The sequence below is a fragment of the Ranitomeya imitator genome, chromosome 2 (genome assembly GCF_032444005.1).
Source record: "Ranitomeya imitator isolate aRanImi1 chromosome 2, aRanImi1.pri, whole genome shotgun sequence".
Taxonomy (NCBI): domain Eukaryota; kingdom Metazoa; phylum Chordata; class Amphibia; order Anura; family Dendrobatidae; genus Ranitomeya; species Ranitomeya imitator.
The window spans coordinates 477,302,776-477,321,998 of NC_091283.1; the positions used below are offsets into that span (position 1 = coordinate 477,302,776).

Below are 19,223 nucleotides of genomic sequence, written 5' to 3' on the forward strand. Positions count from 1 at the left end.
GTAGAGCCATAAAAAAAAATTATATTTTTTTCACAAAAATGATCTTTTCGCCCCAAATTTTTTATTTTCCCAAGGGTAACAGGACAAATTGGACCACAAAAGTTGTTGTGCAATTTGTCCTGAGTATGCTGATACCCTATATATCGGGGTAAACCACTGTTTTGGCGCATGGCAGAGCTCGGAAGGGAAGGAGCGCCATTTGACTTTTCAATGCAAAATTGGCTGGAATTGAGATCGGAACCCATGTCGCGTTTGGAGAGCCGCTGATTTGCCTAAACAGTGGAAACCCCCCCACAAGTGACCCAATTTTGGAAAGAAGACACCCTAAGGAATATATCTAAATGTGTGATGAGTACTTTGAACCCCCAATTGTTTCACTAAAGTTTAGAATGTAGAGCTGTGAAAATTAAAAAAAAACTTTTTTCCACAAAATTATCTTTTAGCCCGCAATTTTTTATTTTCCCAAGGGTAACAGGAGAAATTGGACCCCAAAAGTTGTTGTCCAATTTGTCCTGAGTCCTTGGGTGCATGGCAGAGCTCAGAAAGGAAGGAGCGCTGTGTTGGAATGCAGACTTTGATGGAATGGTCTGAGGGCGTCACATTGCGCTTGCAGAGCTCCTGATGTACCTAAACAGTAGAAACTCCCACAAGTGACCCCATATTGGAAACTAGACCCCAAAGGAACTTATCTAGATGTATTGTGAGAATTTTGAACCCCCAAATGTTTCGCTAAAGTTTATAATGCAGAGCCGTGAAAAAAAAATATTTTTTTCCACAAAAATGATATTTTAGCCCCCCAATTTTTATTTTCCCAAGGGTAACGGGAGAAATTGAACCCCAAAAGTTGTTGTCCAATTTGCCCTGAGTACGCTGATACCCCATATGTGGGGGGAACCACTGTTTGGGCACACGGCAGAGCTCGGAAGGAAGGAGCGCCGTTTGGAATGCAGACTTAGATCGATTGGTCTGCAGACATCACGTTGCATTTGTAGAGCCCCTGATGTACCTAAACAGTAGAAATCCCCCACAAGTGACCCCATATTGGAAACTAGACCCCCCACGGAACTTATCTAGATGTGTTGTGAGAACTTTGAACCCCCAAGTGTTTCGCTACAGTTTATAACACCGAGCCATGAAAATAAAAAAATCCTTTTTTTTTCCACAAAAATTATATTTTAGCCCCCAAATTTTTATTTTCCCAAAGGTAACGGGAGTAATTGGACACCAAAAGTTGTTGTCCAATTTCTCCTGAGTACGCTGATACCCCATATGTTGCCGTTATCCCCTGTTTGGGCGCACTGGAGAGATCAGAAAGGAAGGAGCACTGTTTTACATTTTCAACGCAGAATTGGCTGGAATTGAGATCGGACGCCATGTCGCATTTGGAGAGCCCCTGATGTGTCTAAACAGTGGAAACACCCCAATTCTAACTGAAACCCTAATCCAAACACACCTCTAACCCTAATCCCAACCATAACCCTAACCACACCCCTAACCCTAATCCCAACCGTAAATGTAATCCAAACCCTAATTTTAGCCCCAACCTTAACCCTAACTTTAGCTCCAACCCTAACCCTAACTTTAGCCCCAACCCTAACCCTAACTTTAGCACCAACCCTAACCCTAACTTTACCCCCAACCCTAACTTTAGTCCCAACCCTAACCATAACTCTAGCCCCAACCATAACCCTAACCCTAATGAGAAAATGGAAATAAATACATTTTTTTAAATTTTATTATTTTTCCTAACTAAGGGGGTGATGCAGGGGGGTTTGATTTACTTTTATAGCATTTTTTAACGGGTTTTTATGATTAGCAGCCGTCACACCCTAAAAGAAGCTTTTTATTGCAAAAAATAGTTTTTGCATCACCACATCTTGAGAGCTATAATTTATCCATATTGTGGCCCACAGAGTCATGTGAGGTCTTGTTTTTTTGCGGGACGAGTTGACATTTTTATTGGTACCATTTTCGGGCACATGACATTTTTTGATCGCTTTTTATTCAGATTTTTGGGAGGCAGAATGAGCAAAAACAGCAATTCCTGAATTTCTTTTTTGGGGGGGGGGGCGTTTATACCATTCCACATGTGGTAAAATTGATAAAGCAGCTTTACTCTTCGGGTCAGTTTGATTACAGCGATACCTCATTTATATCATTTTTCCCACGTTCAGTATTTGGTCAGTATTTTACCTCAGTATTTGTAAGCCAAAACCAGGAGTGGGTGATAATAAATACAGAAGTGGTGACATGTTTCTATTACAATATACTTTTCCTCCTGATTTTGGCTTACAAATGCTGAGGTATAATACTGACCAAAAAATACTGAACGTGTGAATGTGGCCTTAGAGTGATATGCTGTTTTAGCTCTGATATCTGTTAATTGTGCCCCATTTTCATCGAAATGGCCTTTAATTAGTCAATTTTTCTATTTAAATCCACCTTCTGGCCAGTTTTCTTTTTAAAACGATTGCGATGTCATATCATAAAGGTAAGTTACATATAGATTAAGGGCCCAATTCATCATTTACATTTGTTTATTTTTTTATCTTACGGTATTTGATTATATTTGCAAGAAATTCTTTAAAATAACGTACGTGGCTCATAAATTTGATATAGTAAAAAAAATGGTCTTTTAACCATTTGTGAGACTTTTGGATCAAAAAGTCACATATTTTGCAAGAAAGAAAATAAAATAAAAAGCAATTGTGGAATTGCACTTTTTTTTGCAATTTCACCGCACTTTGAATTTTTTTTACATTTTCCAGTACACTATATGGTAAAACCAATGATGTCATTCAAAAGTGCAACTTGTCTAGCAAAAAACAAATCCTCACATGGTCACATTGACCGGAAAATAAAAAATTATGATTATGGGAAGAGGGGGAGCAAAAAACAAATGTAAAAAGTGAAAACCTTAAAGGGAACCTGTCAGCAGTTTTGGCCAATATAAGATGTGGCCACTACCTTTCAGGGCTGATATACAGAATTCTTTAAAGCTGTAGATAAGCCCCCGGTGCGAACTGACAGATAAGAAAAATATGTTTTATTATACTCACCCGGGGGAAGGCGGTCCAGTCTAGTGAGCGTTGCATGTCTGGGTCCAGCACCTCCCATCTTCTTGCGATGCCGCCCTCCTGCTTGTTTCATGGCTCCCCGGCATCGCGCTCCTGCGCAGGCGTACTTTGTCTGCCCTGTTGAGGGAAGAGTAAAGTACTGCAGTGCACAGGCACCAGGAAAGGTCAGATAGGCCCAGCGCCTGCGCTGTAGATAAGCCCTGAAAGGCAGTGGCCATATCTTATATCGGCCAAAACTGCTGACAGGTTTGCTTTAAGGTCGTGAAGGGGTTAAGAAGAGAAATGGTATAATTTAAATTTTCCTTCTGCTGAAACTTAAACAGTAATTTTCTTTTCATTTGCTATTAATGTCCATAATCTTTGTAAGATGAGACTCAGCATTTTCTTGTAAGAACCTAGCAATTCAAGGCTCACAGCCACTTTTCTGCATGCTTGATTCACGCCTCGGTGTAAAGGCTCTTAATTCAGTGCTGAGCAAGTTAGAGATTCATAACCAACTGATAACAGTTTAACTCTGCTACCTCAATAGGAAAGAGGTAAAAGGGTTTATCTTAAAAATTAAAAATGAGGTAAACGCAGGCGATGCTTGAAACAAAACTAAAAAAGTATTACCCTTCAAAACCTCTGCTGCTCCAGCGCTGCCTCGCCGCTACTCAGAAATCTGCAGTCAAATTCCATTTACAGCATTTGCAGTCAATCAGTGGGCTCAGAGGTGAGGTCACCATAAATTGCACTTGATCTCTGAAGCCAGTGATTGGCAGCAGCGGTCACTTGTAGATGTGGTTCCACCGCTGCAGGTCTGTCTATTAAGATCTCTGGAGAGCAGCAGAGACAACTCTGGAACTGTAAAGGCTTCAACAAGTAAGCAATACTTTTTTTTTTTCCGAGCATTTACCTTTGCCCAATTTATTTGGACAACTCCTTTAACTAATGCACACATATGGAGGAAGACTATGTGGGATCTCACAATCCAAGTGATATGCATGGGAACATTTCTTAAAATGGTTTTCCCACTTGCAACATTTATTGCATCATTATAGTAGGTGGGACGCTCAGCCTTTTGGTTAAAAAGGAGTTTACTGACTGTCCCCACAAAAAGACTAAACTGAGATGGCTCTGCAAATTGTGTCATTCCGTCCAGTAAAGTGTATAAAAGTTATAGAAATAGCTGAGCATGTGGTATCTCGGATATTAGGTAATTGTCTACAAGGGGAAGACTCCTAAGTGTAAGTAATTAAACAAAGGGTGCAACCATGGATATCAGTGATGAAAAAACTGTTCCTGTGCAGGTCCTTGTGATATGTCACTATATGCAGCCGTAACTTTTCTTATAACCAATTTTATTTATTCTGATCTTTTTGTTGTTTCTTAGCTTATAAAGGAGAAGCTGCTAGATCTCTTGGGCAGAGACAGTGAGGAAGGAAGACACACAGAAGATCTGGTGAGTTTCTTCTCTGTAGACTACATATTGGTTGTCGAACATGAGGACGGTAATGAGTGCTCAACAAATAATCTCGTAAATGGCCTCATACACATTAGACTAAAGTGAGACGGACCTGTAGATTTTGAAGGGATCTACAAACAGTCGGGAGCCTATACAGACAGAAGAGGGCCCCATGTGCAAGAACAATATATGGGACCTTTTCAGTCCAGTTGGTCATCATAATGTACAATTTCACTCTTTGGAGTTGGAAGTGGGTTCCCTTACATCTTGGACCCTGCACAGCTGCACAGGTTGCACCAGTGGTATGTCCACCACTGAAGGAAGATTGCACATGGGCCTCCAGACTCTCCTCCAACGGATGATGTTGGGAAAGAGAAGAATCTGGTTCAGCTGATCCTTTTATTCTTCCTGGAAATAATCCAAGCCAGAGGATTCCTCATAGAGAACATAATAGTTATTGGCTTCCTTTGAGGGAGTCAGAACAGATACAGTTAGGTCCATATATATTTGGACAGAGACAACATTTTTCTAATTTTGGTTATAGACATTACCACAATGAATTTTAAACCAAACAATTCAGATGCAGTTGAAGTTCAGACTTTCAGCTTTCATTTGAGGGTATCCACATTAAAATTGAATGAAGGGTTTAGGAGTTTCAGCTCCTTAACATGTGTCACCCTGTTTTTAAAGGGACCAAAAGTAATTGGACAATTGACTCTAAGGCTATTTCATGAACAGGTGTGGGCAATCCCTTCATTATATCATTCTTAATTAAGCAGATAAAAGGACTGGAGTTAATTTGAGGTGTGGTGCTTGCATTTGGAAGGTTTTGCTGTGAAGTAAACATGTGGTCAAAGGACCCCTCCATGCAGGTGAAACAAGCCATCCTTAAGCTGTGAAAACATAAAAAACCCATCCGAGAAATTGCTACAATATTAGGAGTGGCAAAATCTACAGTTTGGTACATTCTGAGAAAGAAAGAAACCACTGGTGAACTCATCAATGCAAAAAGACCTGGGCGCCCACGGAAGACAACAGTGGCGGATGATCGCAGAATAATCTCCATGGTGAAGAGAAACGCCTTCACAACAGCCAACCAAGTGAACAACACTCTTCAGGAGGTAGGCGTATCAATATCCATATCTACCATAAAGAGAAGACTGCATGAAAGTAAATACAGAGGGTTCACTGCACGGTGCAAGCCACTCATAAGCATCAAGAATAAATAGGCTAGACTGGACTTTGCTAAAAAACCATCTAAAAAAGCCAGCACAGTTCTGGGAGAACATTCTTTGGACAGATGAAACCAAGATCAACCTCTACCAGAATGATGGAAAGAGAAAAGTATGGCGAAGGCATGGTACAGCTCATGATCCAAAGCATACCACATCATCTGTAAAACACGGCGGAGGCAGTGTGATGTCTTGGGCATGCATGGCTGCCAGTGGCACTGGGTCACTAGTGTTTATTGATGATGTGACACAGGACAGTAGCAGCCGAATGAATTCTGAGGAATTCAGAGACAAACTGTGTGCTCAGATCCAGCCAAATGCAGCCAAACTGATTGGTTGTTGTTTCATACTACAGATGGACAATGACCCAAAACATAAAGCCAAAGCAACCCAGGAGTTTATTAAAGCAAAGAAGTGGAATATTCTTGAATGGCCAAGTTAGCCACCTAATCTCAACCCAATTGAGCATGCATTTCACTTGTTAAAGACTAAACTTCAGACAGAAAGGCCCACAAACAAACAGCAACTGAAAACCACCGCAGTGAAGGCCTGGCAGAGCATCAATAAGGAGGAAACACAGCATCTGGTGATGTCCATGAGTTCAAGACTTCAGGCAGCCATTGCCAACAAAGGGTTTTCAACCAAGTACTAGAAATGAACATTTTCTTTAAAATAATTTAATCTGTCCAATTACTTTTGGTCCCTTTAAAAACAGGGTGGCTCATGTTAAGGAGCTGAAATTCCTAAACCCTTCATCCAATTTTAATGTGGATACCCTCAAATGAAAGCTGAAAATCTGAACTTCAACTGCATCTGAATTGTTTTGTTTAAAATTCATTGTGGTAATGTCTATAACCAAAATTAGAAAAATGTTGTCTCTGTCCAAATATATATGGACCTAACTGTATATCTAAGGTGTTTGTAGGCTCTTACCTTTGTGCATTCCTCAAACCCTACCGTATACCTCAATTTTCAACCTGTGTTTGCTTTTCCTCCAGAGTACCTGTGACAACATGCCAAACCATTCAGAAACCATTAGCCACACTGTGACGGTGCCACTACAGGCTACGCTGGGGACACTGGAAGAAATTGCCTGCTGACGCCTTGAAAACACTCTTTATTTTGTGCCAAAAGTATAGTGGACACAGCATGGTGTGTGGAGACGGATCTCGCCATGGACCCTGGGAGAAAGAAGAGAGGACTGAATGAAATCTGTATACTGCCAACTGTACACAGCCCTGCATGCCTGCAGTGTATACGGCACTGATCCTCATGTTACGTGAGGAGACTCCCTCACAGACACACAACGCACACACATTGCGCTATGTCCGTGTGCTAAGCGGGTACAACAAGGGTTTTTTTAATATAACAAAAAAAGAAAATGAGAAAATAAAAATTCATACAATGGCAAAAATAATGACGTGTATTAACTTTGATGATCTAAAACCTGAAAGGTAAGAATTCTCAATCAGTCTGGATTATTTCGTGCTGCTTTTTCCACTGGATTGGATGATATCACTTGTTTATTAGGAAGCTTTCTTGTAAACCATACTGCTCAACTTATGTATTCAGATCTTCAGTGGTAACAGGTCCGCTAGAAAGTATTTTATTAACCTTATTGGTCAAACATATGACTATTTACAATTTAGAGACATGTACATAATGAATAGAAAGGCACGAGAGACATATGTAAGTGCCTTTTCTGTACCAACTTACCATCTCACATACCTGTCTTTTAACAAAAGCTGTAGAATATAGATCTGCTGCCCTTATCACCTTTGACAAAGTAAAATTGCCTTTTTTCGCATACAAGACTAATGAACTGTCCACACTTTACTGCTCTGTAACTTGCCATTAACTCTGTTTGAGTGAGTAATTTTGCTTAATCCGAACGATAGGTGCTGGAACTTCATTTCTCTCACTTCCCAGCATGCATTGCACATGATTGTAAAAAGTTTGTCAGGCAATGAGCAGGAGCAGTAAAATAAGCAGCTGCCCCACTTCCTGTAACCGCTCTCAATATTTTTGCTGCTTCAGATGGAAAACATTTTAGAACACATTTTACAACAGGCAGTGTGGGTTAGAGAGAAAGGAGACACCTAGCGGATGGCACTTTGTAGTGAGTTTTTTTGGGTAAAATAACATGATGCTTAAATTAAGGGATTTGAAGAATTTACTATTCCTTATTCCTGATCGCTGTTTTAAAATGGCGTATCAGGAATAGGTGAATAGCATTCCCCCGCTGATGAAAATCCCAAGGATGACAGCTGTATATGACAGCTGACACCTTGGCGGCATCGTCCCCAACCAGTTTTGGAACCGATCGGGGCCTATTAATCCCTTAAATACCACTGTCAATCACAACAGCAGAATCTAAGTAGTTAAAGAGGTCAAAAGACACTCTTTCACACCATCGACCCCTCCTCAAGCATAATCGCAGGTGCGGATTGTTGCTTTTGTACCCAAGGTCATCACAATGGTATGATGGCCTGGTAAATTCTGCTATAAGCAGGATCTAACAGGCCCTGCCAGTGATTAACTGACAGGACTCAAGCACTGCAGTACACATGTACTACAATGCATGAGACTAATGATCAAAGTAAAAAAAACATTAATGATAAAATAATAATGTCCCACAGTGGGACTAAGTGACAAAGTAAAAAAAAGCTGCATAAAAAGTGTAAAAAGTTAGAAAAGCGCACACAAATCACGAAAACCCTTTTTGCCACTAAAAATGTAGTATTTGCGTTAAAACAAAAATAAACAAAAAAAGTACACATATTGGTAATTGTATTATTTATTTATTATGCTTTACTTACAGAGCGCTATCATATTCCACAGCGCTTTACAGACATTATCATCACTGTCCCCAATGGGGCTCACAATCTAAATTCCCTATCAGTATGTCTTTGGAGTGTAGGAGGAGACCAGAGCCACTGTACTGCCCTATAATTGTTATAATGCCCGATAATTGTTAGTGCCACGTCACAACGACCCAAACTATAAAACTGTTTATTCTGTACTGAGAACACCATAATAAAAACATGCCAAACATGTCACTTCTTCATCATACTGACACACAACAAATTGAATAAAAAGTGATCTTAAAGTCATATGTCTTAAAAGTGTGTAAATGAAAACGCCAAACCATCCCCCAAAAATCAAGCCCTAATATGGCTCATTTGTCAAAAAGATATAAAAAAAACATTGTTTTTAGTGTGTTAAAGTGGCAAAGCATTAAAAAAGGTATATAAATCTGGCATCGCTGTAATTGTACTGACCTGAAGAACAAATCGTTCTTATCACTTTTACCATTTGGTGAACCCAGCGCAAAATAAAAAAATAACAATAAGTGAATTGCTGCATCATTCTGCATCTGGGGATCTGAATAAACAGCGATCAAAAAATGTTATTAACCCCAAAAGAGTCTCCAACTCTTCACGCAAAAAATAAGCCCTCATCCAGCTGTGTTCTCCAAAAAAAGTTACAGCTCTTTTGTAAAAAACATTTTTTATATATATATAAAATCATTTTTACTGTGTGATAGTAACAAAACAGAAAAAAAACTATTTAAATCTGGTATCACTGGAATTGCACCGACCCGAAGAATAAAGTCATCTTATCACTTTTACCGTATGGTGAACAGCGCAAAAATTAAAATAAGAACTATTCTTGCACTGCCATGTATTTGTTCATTCTACTTCCCAAAAATCATAAGTCTTGGTTCACATTTATCCTCAACTCTCTGCTAAGTGCTTAAGTTGGAGTTTCGGAAGAAATTCCAAAAACCGCTATTCAGACAAAACTTCTGGACTTCGTCTGGCCTCTGTTCTGGCAGTGCCCCATCATTTTAGGCATCTTTTTAGTGTCTGCCGGAGCAGATGCCTAACGGAATTCAAAGATTCTCTATCTGCCTCATTATAGTGAGAAGTTTAATCGGGGGTTTTGTCTAAATTGCATTTTTGTCAGATTTACATGGAAACCCGACCTAAGTTCTATCCGTAGTACACCAGAATGTGAGCTGAAAGTGATCAAAAAATGTTATGCATCTCAAAATGTTACCAACAAAAACCCTAACTTATACCGCACAAAACCAGTTTCCAGTAAAGTCTTTCATATGTCACTGGAAATCTAGGGGATTCCTACGTTACTGGTAGAACAAAGACTCTAGAAAAGCAACACAGCTCCTACCCTGTCAAATAAAATCCAGTGAAATCTAAGCTCCCAAATCAAATTGCCCCCCCCCTCCTTCTAAGCCCCACTGTGCCAAAACCACAGTAAGAGGCCACATGTTTGGCATTGTAGTGGGAAAAGCCCAATTAACAATTTACAAGGTGCATGTCTCCAGGAGCACTAGCTGGGTACAATGTATGGGTACTAAATTGGCATATTTGCAAGTCACCAGAAAAAAGAAACATGGCGTGGAAGTTGCAAAATAGTCACTGCAGCTGTAGACAAATTAATTAAGAGGTGCAATTTCTACAATGGGGTCACTTTGTTAGGGTTGGCGGAATGCACCAAATAAATAGTTTATTAAATGGAATTGGTGTGTTCGCAACCCGGGATCCACCGTGCAGGAAAGTACCTGCTGCTAAGTAAGACGGACTATATGGCGGTACTATAAGTATACATACAAGGGTTAACTTCACCCTGCGTTAAGGAAGCAATCCTGTTGCATCACAGGACCGCGGTACCGCACATAGAGCGCGAGCAATAAGTCAGCGAACACAACCCCAACTAGTATTGAAGTCCGATTAGACCACTGCTGGCACAACACCGCAACTGGGTGTGAAAGGAAACTATTGAAATAGTAAATAAAGGCACGAGAGTGCGTGCGGTGCCGCACTGACGGACGCCACTAACCACCCAGGCTTGGGTAAGGAAAGCGCAGAGGAAGCAACTGGACGCTGTGATGTGTGTTACGTGCTGTAGGATAAGTCGGGCGCTAGATAGCAAACATACACCTTCCGCGAACAGACATTCAATAGGGAGGGTTATTTAAAGAGCGACTTTCACTCACAACACACACACATATTTACAAGACAATACTAGCGCATGGCCGTGCGGTCATGCGCAGTTTATATAGTTGCAGCACAGGAAGCTGCTACTGAAGTTTTTGCCCTTTCAGGACCTTCCAGGAGGACCAATGGAAAGTGCTGCAGTACCTGAGCATGTTTTGCCCTTTCAGGACCTTCCAGGAGGACCAATGGAATGTACTGCAGTACCTGAGCATGTGACCGAACATGTGGCCCTCGACCTCCAATGGGAGACCCTGCCCTGGGCATGCTCAGTGTGAGTAAATAAGGACTTAGTCCCAGAGAGGCTTGCTCGCCGCAGTTCAGTGCAGGGTACCATAGGAAAGCCAGAAAAGGCAGTATGCACCGAATCAGCCTCAGCGAGACACTGGGAGTGACATCTCCGCTGAGCAGAGCCCACTGCGGCCGATACAGAATGGGAGACCGCAGCAGACACAGATCGAGATTCCCCCTGTGCAGCAGAGGAAACTCGACTCCTAACACACTTTTGTTTGTTTTTTTTTATACTGTTCTGGCACCTTATGTTAGGGAGTCTAGCAAAATCTGTGCTTCAAAAGCAAAATAGTGCTCTTTTCTGTTCAGCTTTGTCGTGTGGTCAAACAATAGTTTCTGATGACATATAGGGCATCACAGAGATCCAGAGAAATTGCGCAATAAATTGTGGGGTCTAGTTTCGCCTTTTAACCCTTGTGAATCTGCCACATTTGCAGCCATAGAAAAAATTACATTTTTACCACTAAAATGTTATTTTAAATGTCCCAATGCTATAAAATTCTGGGAGACACCTAAGGGTTCAAAATACTCACTATATCCCTGGATAAAAGCCTTAAGTTCCAATTACCTGGGGACGTTACTGCTGTTTTGGCACCTCATGGGTTCAGCTAATAGAGCCCACGATCTATTCAAACGGAATCTGTGTTCTAAAATTCAAGTAGTGCTCCTTCTATTCCGATCCATGTCGTGTGCTCAAACAGTAGTGTACAACTTCATATTCGCTAAGAATTGCATATCAAATTGTCATGTCCACTTTCTCCTATTACCCCTTGTGTGAATTACAATTTTGAGGCTAAAGTAAAATTTTAGTGGAAAAATCCTACATTTTTCATTTTCACAACCCAGTTTCATAAAGTTATGTGAATTCCGTATAGATGAATTCATTATGGGGTTTAGTTTGCCAAATGGGTTTACTTGTGGACCTTTCTGCTTCCTTTTCACCTAAGGGGCTCTGCAAATGCAACACTTGTCCAAAGTTGTGTTCCAAAAAGTAAATAGCGCTCTTGTTTTCTGAGTTTTGCCATGCACTCAAACAATAGTTTTTGACCAAATGTGGGGTATAACTGTGTTAGGGAGAAATTTGATAGCTAACTATGCGGTCAATTTTCTCTTATTATCTATTGAGAAAATTAAAATTTTTGGGCTAAACCAACATTTTAGAGGAAAATATGTACATTTTCATTTTTCACATTCACACTTTAAAAAGTTCCGTGAAGCACCTACACGTTCAACATATCCCAAGATAAAATGCTTAATAGGTCTAGTTTCCAAACTGAGATCACTTGTGGGGGGTTTCTGCAGTTTTGGTATTTCAGGAACTCTGCAAATAAAAGATGGTGTCTACAATCTTTTCCAGCCAAATTTACATTCCAAATCCCAAATGACACTTGTTCTCTTCAAAGCCCTGCTGTGTGCTCAAACAGCTATTGACTACATGTGGAGTGTCACCAGATTCAGAAGAATATGGGTAAGAGACTGTGCGGTGTACTTTTTTGTGTTACCTTCTATGACAGTAAAACATTTGGGGCTAAAGTAACTTTTTTTTCAAACATGTAAACTTTTTGCTATAATGACCTAATGTTTTCAAACTGTGTGAAGTACTTGTAGGTTCGAAATGCTCACTATGCCCATTAATAAAATGCTTGAGGGGTGTAGTTTCCAAAATATGGTCACTTGTTGGGGGTTTATACTGTTTAGGTACTTTAGGGACTCTGCAGATATGATATTGTGCCAGCAATCTACTTCAGCCCAAATTGTGTTCCAAACTTCAAATAGTGCTACTTCCATTCTGAGCCCTGTCCTTTCTCCAAACAGTACTTTTTACTACATATGGGGTATCGGCATGCTCATAATAAAATGGGTAACAAACTTGAGGATCCACTTTTCCATGTTACCTATCATATAAGTAAAAAAAATTGGGTCTAAAGCAACATTTTTGAGAAAAAAATGAGACCTAAAGTTATCAAATTCGGTATAGTACTTAAGGTTCAAAATGCTTACTATACCCCTGGATAAAATCCTTGAGGGAGGTAGTTTCAAAATTGGGTCACTTGTGGTGGAGAGTTTCTACTGTTTAAGCACCTTTTGGCCCTGCAAATGTTGCATGGTGTCAGCCAAATGTATGTTCTAAAATTCAAAATGTGCTCCTTCCTTTCCGAGCAATGCCATTTGTCCAAACAGATGTTTCTGACTACATTAGTCAGGAGTTTTTCTGGGCCTCTTCAGAAGATCAAAAGAAATAAGAGAGAGGGAGGAAACTCACCAAAAAGAAAAAATAAGAAAGAGTGAATCACTCCTCCACCCAAAAATTTTCAACCTTAGTTCATATAGATTATTGAAAAAGCAGGAGTCACTCCTACAAAACAAGATTAAACATTTTCCCCATCCTCAGAAGTCTATCCTTTTAATTTACTGTATATATTAGCATGAAAAAATATCTATGAAACCTGGCTGTTAAGAAATATGCAATGAAGAGTAATTAGTATTCCACCAGTGTCGTACTACCACTATGTTTGTGCACAAGGCATCTAATAATGTTTAGTCCTGTCAACGAGTATTCAAATTTGTTTACTACTACCTTTAAAAACATGTGCACTATATTGGATATTAGAAAAATAAAAAAAGAGGAATGTAATGTACATATCACAAAATCTGACACACAAAGAAAAACAGGCCGTTATCAGTTTGCAGGAAAATAACGATGTTATCATTCATCCTCCTGACGAAGGGGGCGGTATTGTGGTTTTGAACCAGACCATGTACCATGAGCAGCCGCTTTGCCTTTGGTCTCTAACACATACAAGAAATTGAAAACTGACCCTACAGTGATCTATATAAAAAAAACTTGGCTCCTTAGCAGCTGAAGGAAAATTGTTAGGTATTTTGAACAAGAATACCATTTTGTGCTCAACAAAACTCCAAGTACAGCTGCTTTCTATCATATTCCTAAATTGCACAAAAACACCACATGCATTCCCGGGAGACCCATCATATCTGGCATTATTTGTTTAAGAGCCAATTTTTCGAGATATGTAGATAAGCACCTACAGGGATGCATTTCACTTTTACAGGCGTATCTGAAAGCTAGAGGTCATGTCTTGCAAATATTGGAATCATTCCGATGGAAACGAGAATTTATTTTGGGAACCCTCAACATCAAATCAACTGAAAGGGTGTGATGCAATTGTATATTTTTCACACAAAATGAACTCCTATGTTGACACTCAAACACAGTTCATACTAGACAGCATTCGATTCATTCAGCTGTGTTTATCTGTCTGTTGGCAAATAGGAAGAGTCATTCATTTTTCAAAAATAAATACTATGAAAGGATTTAGGCTATGTGCACACGTTCAGGTTTTTTCGCGGTTTTTCGTGGTAAAAACGCTATAAAAACTCATTAAAAACGCATGCATTATGCATTCTATCATTTAGAATGCATTCTGCATGTTATGTGCACATGGATGCGTTTTTTTCCGCGAAAAAAACGCATCTTGGTAAAAAAAATGAGCATGTTCATTATTTTTGCGGATTTTCTGCGTTTTTCCCGCAATTCTATGCATTTGGGAAAAAACGCACAAAAAACGCATCAAAAACGCGTCAAAATCGCGGTAAAAACGCATGCGGATTTCTGGCAGAAATGTCCGGTTTTTGTCAGGAAAATTTCTGCAAGAAATCCTGACATGTGCACATACCCTTAATCCTATGGAATTGATTTATTGACAATATTTTATTTGGGAAGGCAACCAGAACGAATTAACGGTGTTCATGGACTAAATATATCAGTAAAATTTTGGCCTGGAATTTTCCCCCAGTTTTACTCCGGTCAGTGTCAATATTTTGGACCTAACCATTACCATTTTCACAGACCAGGACCACTTTGCCACCAAGATCTACAGTGGTATGTAAAAGTTTGGCGCCATTGTTCAAAATTACTGTTATTTTGAACAGTTAGGCAAGTTGAAGATGAAATGACCTCTAAAAGGCCTAAAGTTAAGAATGCCACATTTCCTTTGTATTTAAGGCAAAAGGAAAAATTATATTGCTTTTTTTTTTCATTTAAAATATTACAAAAATGGGTTGATGCAAAACTTTGGGCATGCTTGGAGATTTGTGTGCTCAGATAACTTTGACCAAGGTTTCAGACCTTAATTAGCCTGTTAGGGTTATTATTATTATTATTTATTTATATAGCACCATTGATTCCATGGTGCTGTACATGAGAAGGGCAGCACAGTGGCTCAGTGGATAGTATTGCAGCGCTGGAGTCCTGGGTTCTAATCCCACCTTGGACAATATCTGCAAGGAGTTTGTATGTTCTCCCTGTGTTTGCGTGGGTTTCCTCCGGGTTCTCCGGTTTCCTCCCACACTCCAAAGACATACTGATAGGGAATTTAGATTGTGAGCCCCATCGAGGACAGTGATGATAATGTGTGCAAAACTGTAAAGTGCTGCGGAATATGTTAGTGCTATATAAAAATAAAGACTATTATTATTATAAATTACAGATATCACTTACAGTAAGCAAACTAACAATTACAGGCTGATACAGAGGGGTGAGGACCATGCCCATGCGGGCTTACATTCTATAGGATGGTGGGGATGAAGACAATAGGTTGAGGGTTGCAGGAGCTCCGGTGTTGGTGAGGCGGTTATGGCTTGTTCACTATCATCGTTAGGAAAAGCCGGGAGCTTTATAAAAACCGAGCCTCCTCTAATCTTGTGCCAAAAATAGCAGCCATGGATTCTTCTAAGCAGCTGCCTAGCATTGTGAAAATGGAAATGGTGGAGGCCCACAAAGCAGTAGAAGGCCATCAGATAGCCAAGCGTATTGGGAGAAATACATTTTCTGTAACAATCTCAAGGTTTCCAACACTTTTGGCCATGACTCTATATATCCAGTATGTCACAAAAGCGAGTACATCCCTGACCTTTTTGTTAATATTTTATACTATCTTTTTATAGGACAACACTGAAGATATGACAGATATGACTTTGATATAATGTAGAGTAGTCAGTGTATAACACTATGAATTTGGTGACCTCCTCTAAATGACTCAACACACAGCCATTAATGTCTAAAACAAAACATTTCTTTGTGAATCTCGACATATGCTTCGGGTCATTGTCCTACTGGAACACTATGTCGTCCTTTTCATACTCAGAGTACTCAATTGTATGAAGTACCTCAATTTGTAGGATTCTCACGTATAGCTCAGCATTGAGTCCACCATTGATCCAGGTCAAATATCCAACGCATTTTACTTTGAAACAACTTCCTCCAACGAACTTGGCAGATCCTTCAATTTCTCGATCTGTTAGACTCTTTTTCCCTTATTTCCTGACCCATTTATACTCATCAGACATAGTCTACTGACTTTTATCTCATAGCTCCAAATCACTCGTTTGGAATCTTCAACTGTCCACGTTTCTTTTTTTTTTTTGCAAAATCGAGCCAACACTTCTTATAATGATATTGAAGTTGAGGCTCCTTCACCTTTTTAGGGCCACCATTCCAGACTTGTGTAATGTGCGTCGCACGGTGATGGTATGGACATCTGGGATCTCACTATTACTAAGCAAATGGGCCACCTCCACAGCCATGTTTGTCGCACCAGAACTACAAGACCTTGTGATGAGAAGACTTGTTGATTCCGATATATTGCATGAATGGCCTCCTCTTAGCTTTTGAATAGATAAACGGACTTCATTTCGTATTCTCTCAACGGTCATGACCCTCACATGGTGCAGTTTGACAACTTTTTTTGCTGAGAGACCGCTATCGATGAGGTGGATAATGCTGTTTCTCTTTTCTTTGGGAAATCTTCTTCATGGCTGCTCCTCGATTTGAAAGAGTGACCTTTCGCTTGGGAATCAGCCAAATAACACACTACGCTGTTAGGTAATGTGAGAACAAGTTGTAATTTGTACTATACAGAAAGAAAACGATTTTTTCACCAACAGTAACAATGCCAATGACAAGAATCTGCATAACTAATCATATGCTAAGTAGTTGCTAGTCAAATTTATGTATGAGATAGCCAAGATAATTGTCTATAAAATGATGGTAGTTTCATGTTAGAAGCAGTAAGGGATAGTGAGAAATGAGGCCTGAAAGTCAAAAGTCCAAAACATTGTTAGTCTCTTACTCGGCAGTGTATATACATATATTTTTACATAACTTTTTATATGCCATTTATTTACTTAACTTTTAAAACATTAGATTCTAGCTGCCAGTATTAATTGTTATTATTACACCAGCCTTCCAGAGATTTCTCCACCCTCTCCCCTTCCCCCCACTCTCCATTTTTTCCTTTCCCTATTCTTTTCCCTTCATTTTATGCATCATTTAGCTACTGAGGACGTACCTTTCTAAGGTTACATATGGTTATGATTAGTGTTGAGCATTCCGATACCGCAAGTATCGGGTATCGGCCGATACTTGCGGTATCGGAATTCCGATACCGAGATCCGATACTTTTGTGATATCGGGTATCGGTATCGGATCAATAGGGATGTGTAAAATAAAGAATTAAAATAAAAAATATTGATATGCTCACCTCTCCGGCGGCCCCTGGACATCACGCTGCTAACCGGGAGGCTTCTTTGTTTAAAATGCGCGCCTTTAGGACCTGCGAATGACGTCCCGGCTTCTGATTGGTCGCGTGCCGCCCATGTGACCGGCACGTGACCAATCAGAAGCCGCGACGTCATTCGCAGATCCTTAATTCCTAGAATTAGGAGTTTTTGTGAATGAGAATGACGTCGCGGCTTCTGATTGGTCGCGTGCCGGTCACATGGGCGGCATGCGACCAATCAGAAGCCGGGACGTCATTCGCAGGTCCTAAAGGCGCGCATTTTAAACAAAGAAGCCTCCCGGTTAGCAGCGTGATGTCCAGGGGCCGCCGGAGAGGTGAGCATATCAATATTTTTTATTTTAATTCTTTATTTTACACATCCCTATGGATCCCAGGGCCTGAAGGAGAGTTTCCTCTCCTTCAGACCCTGGGAACCATGAGAATACCTTCCGATACTTGATGTCCCATTGACTTGTATTGGTATCGGATATCGGTATCGGCGATATCCGATATTTTTCGGGTATCGGCCGATACTATCCGATACCGATACTTTCAAGTATCGGACGGTATCGCTCAACACTAGTTATGATTCATGTATTGGCCATAACCAAGAAGAAGGTCTGAGTTGCTTTGAAACACGTTGTTGATTTTTGGCCACATGAGGATACAAACGAACAACATATCGACGCTCCAAATACAGGACTTTCATTTATGCAGCATCACATGGACTTTGGTGCATCATAAACATCGGAGACCAGTATCAGTAAGTGCAGTTTTTAAACCTCGTTTTCAGCACTCAGCACTGCTGCTCATTTTTCCTTTGGGCTCTATTCCAACAATGCCCAATGCATGTAAACATAGCCCTCCTTTTCTAACATTGGGTATCAATTTGTACATCCATTTATATATCTAACTGAATATTTTCTGTATATGTATTTATTTGTTTTAACTCACACTTTAAACCGAGATTTATGTATGAAGCATTTCTTCACATAAGTTAAATCCTCTGCTTTTAGCCTTTTAATTTTCAGTGGGAGTGCATTCAGCAATAAGGTAGTGGGTTTAGCATTTTCGTGTTTATTAGTGATGAGCGAGCACTAAAATGCTTAGGTACTCGTTTCTCAAATTTAGCAAATCGTAATGTTCGGGTGATCGACTTGAGTAACAAGTATAATGGAAATCCGGCTGACAATACCGTGATCCAAGGAGAGACAAAGGTGGTGGGACCAGGTGCTACACAAGGATTAACCTTGGATGAGTGGCAGCTTACTCCAAAGGGACTGGAGGCAGGGATGGCAGACTGGGCAAGTATTGATTGGCATGGTAGGCACTTGCAGGTGGGCACGGCTGATGGCAGGCAGACATGGCTGATAGATAGGCATGCGGGCACGGCTCATAGACAGGCAGGTGGGCATGGCTGACAGACAGGCAGGTGGGCACAACTGATAGGCAGGCTGGCACACACAACTGTAGTCCAGGACTGATATACTGGATGCGAGTACTGGGACCTGAGAACTAGCAAATATGTTAGAACATACAAACATATATACCTAATAGGAATATACTCACCCTCGGAAGCGCCC

At 40.2% G+C, this 19,223-nt stretch overlaps 1 protein-coding gene across 2 annotated transcripts in view; it reads left to right on the forward strand.

The window, feature by feature from the left end:
* ASIC2 (acid sensing ion channel subunit 2) overlaps positions 1–9,005 on the forward strand; it is a 1,423,043-nt gene extending 1,414,038 nt beyond the window's left edge. Inside the window, exons 9-10 of one of the 2 annotated variants that reach the window (XM_069751320.1) lie at positions 4,450–4,518; positions 6,752–7,162. In XM_069751320.1, the coding sequence (XP_069607421.1) occupies positions 4,450–4,518; positions 6,752–6,853 (171 nt within the window). In that variant the 3' untranslated portion in view covers positions 6,854–7,162. Of the gene's footprint in view, positions 1–4,449; positions 4,519–6,751 lie in introns of both variants that reach the window. The other variant, XM_069751319.1, reaches the window with a different exon arrangement.
* The last annotated feature ends 10,218 nt before the right edge of the window (positions 9,006–19,223 follow it).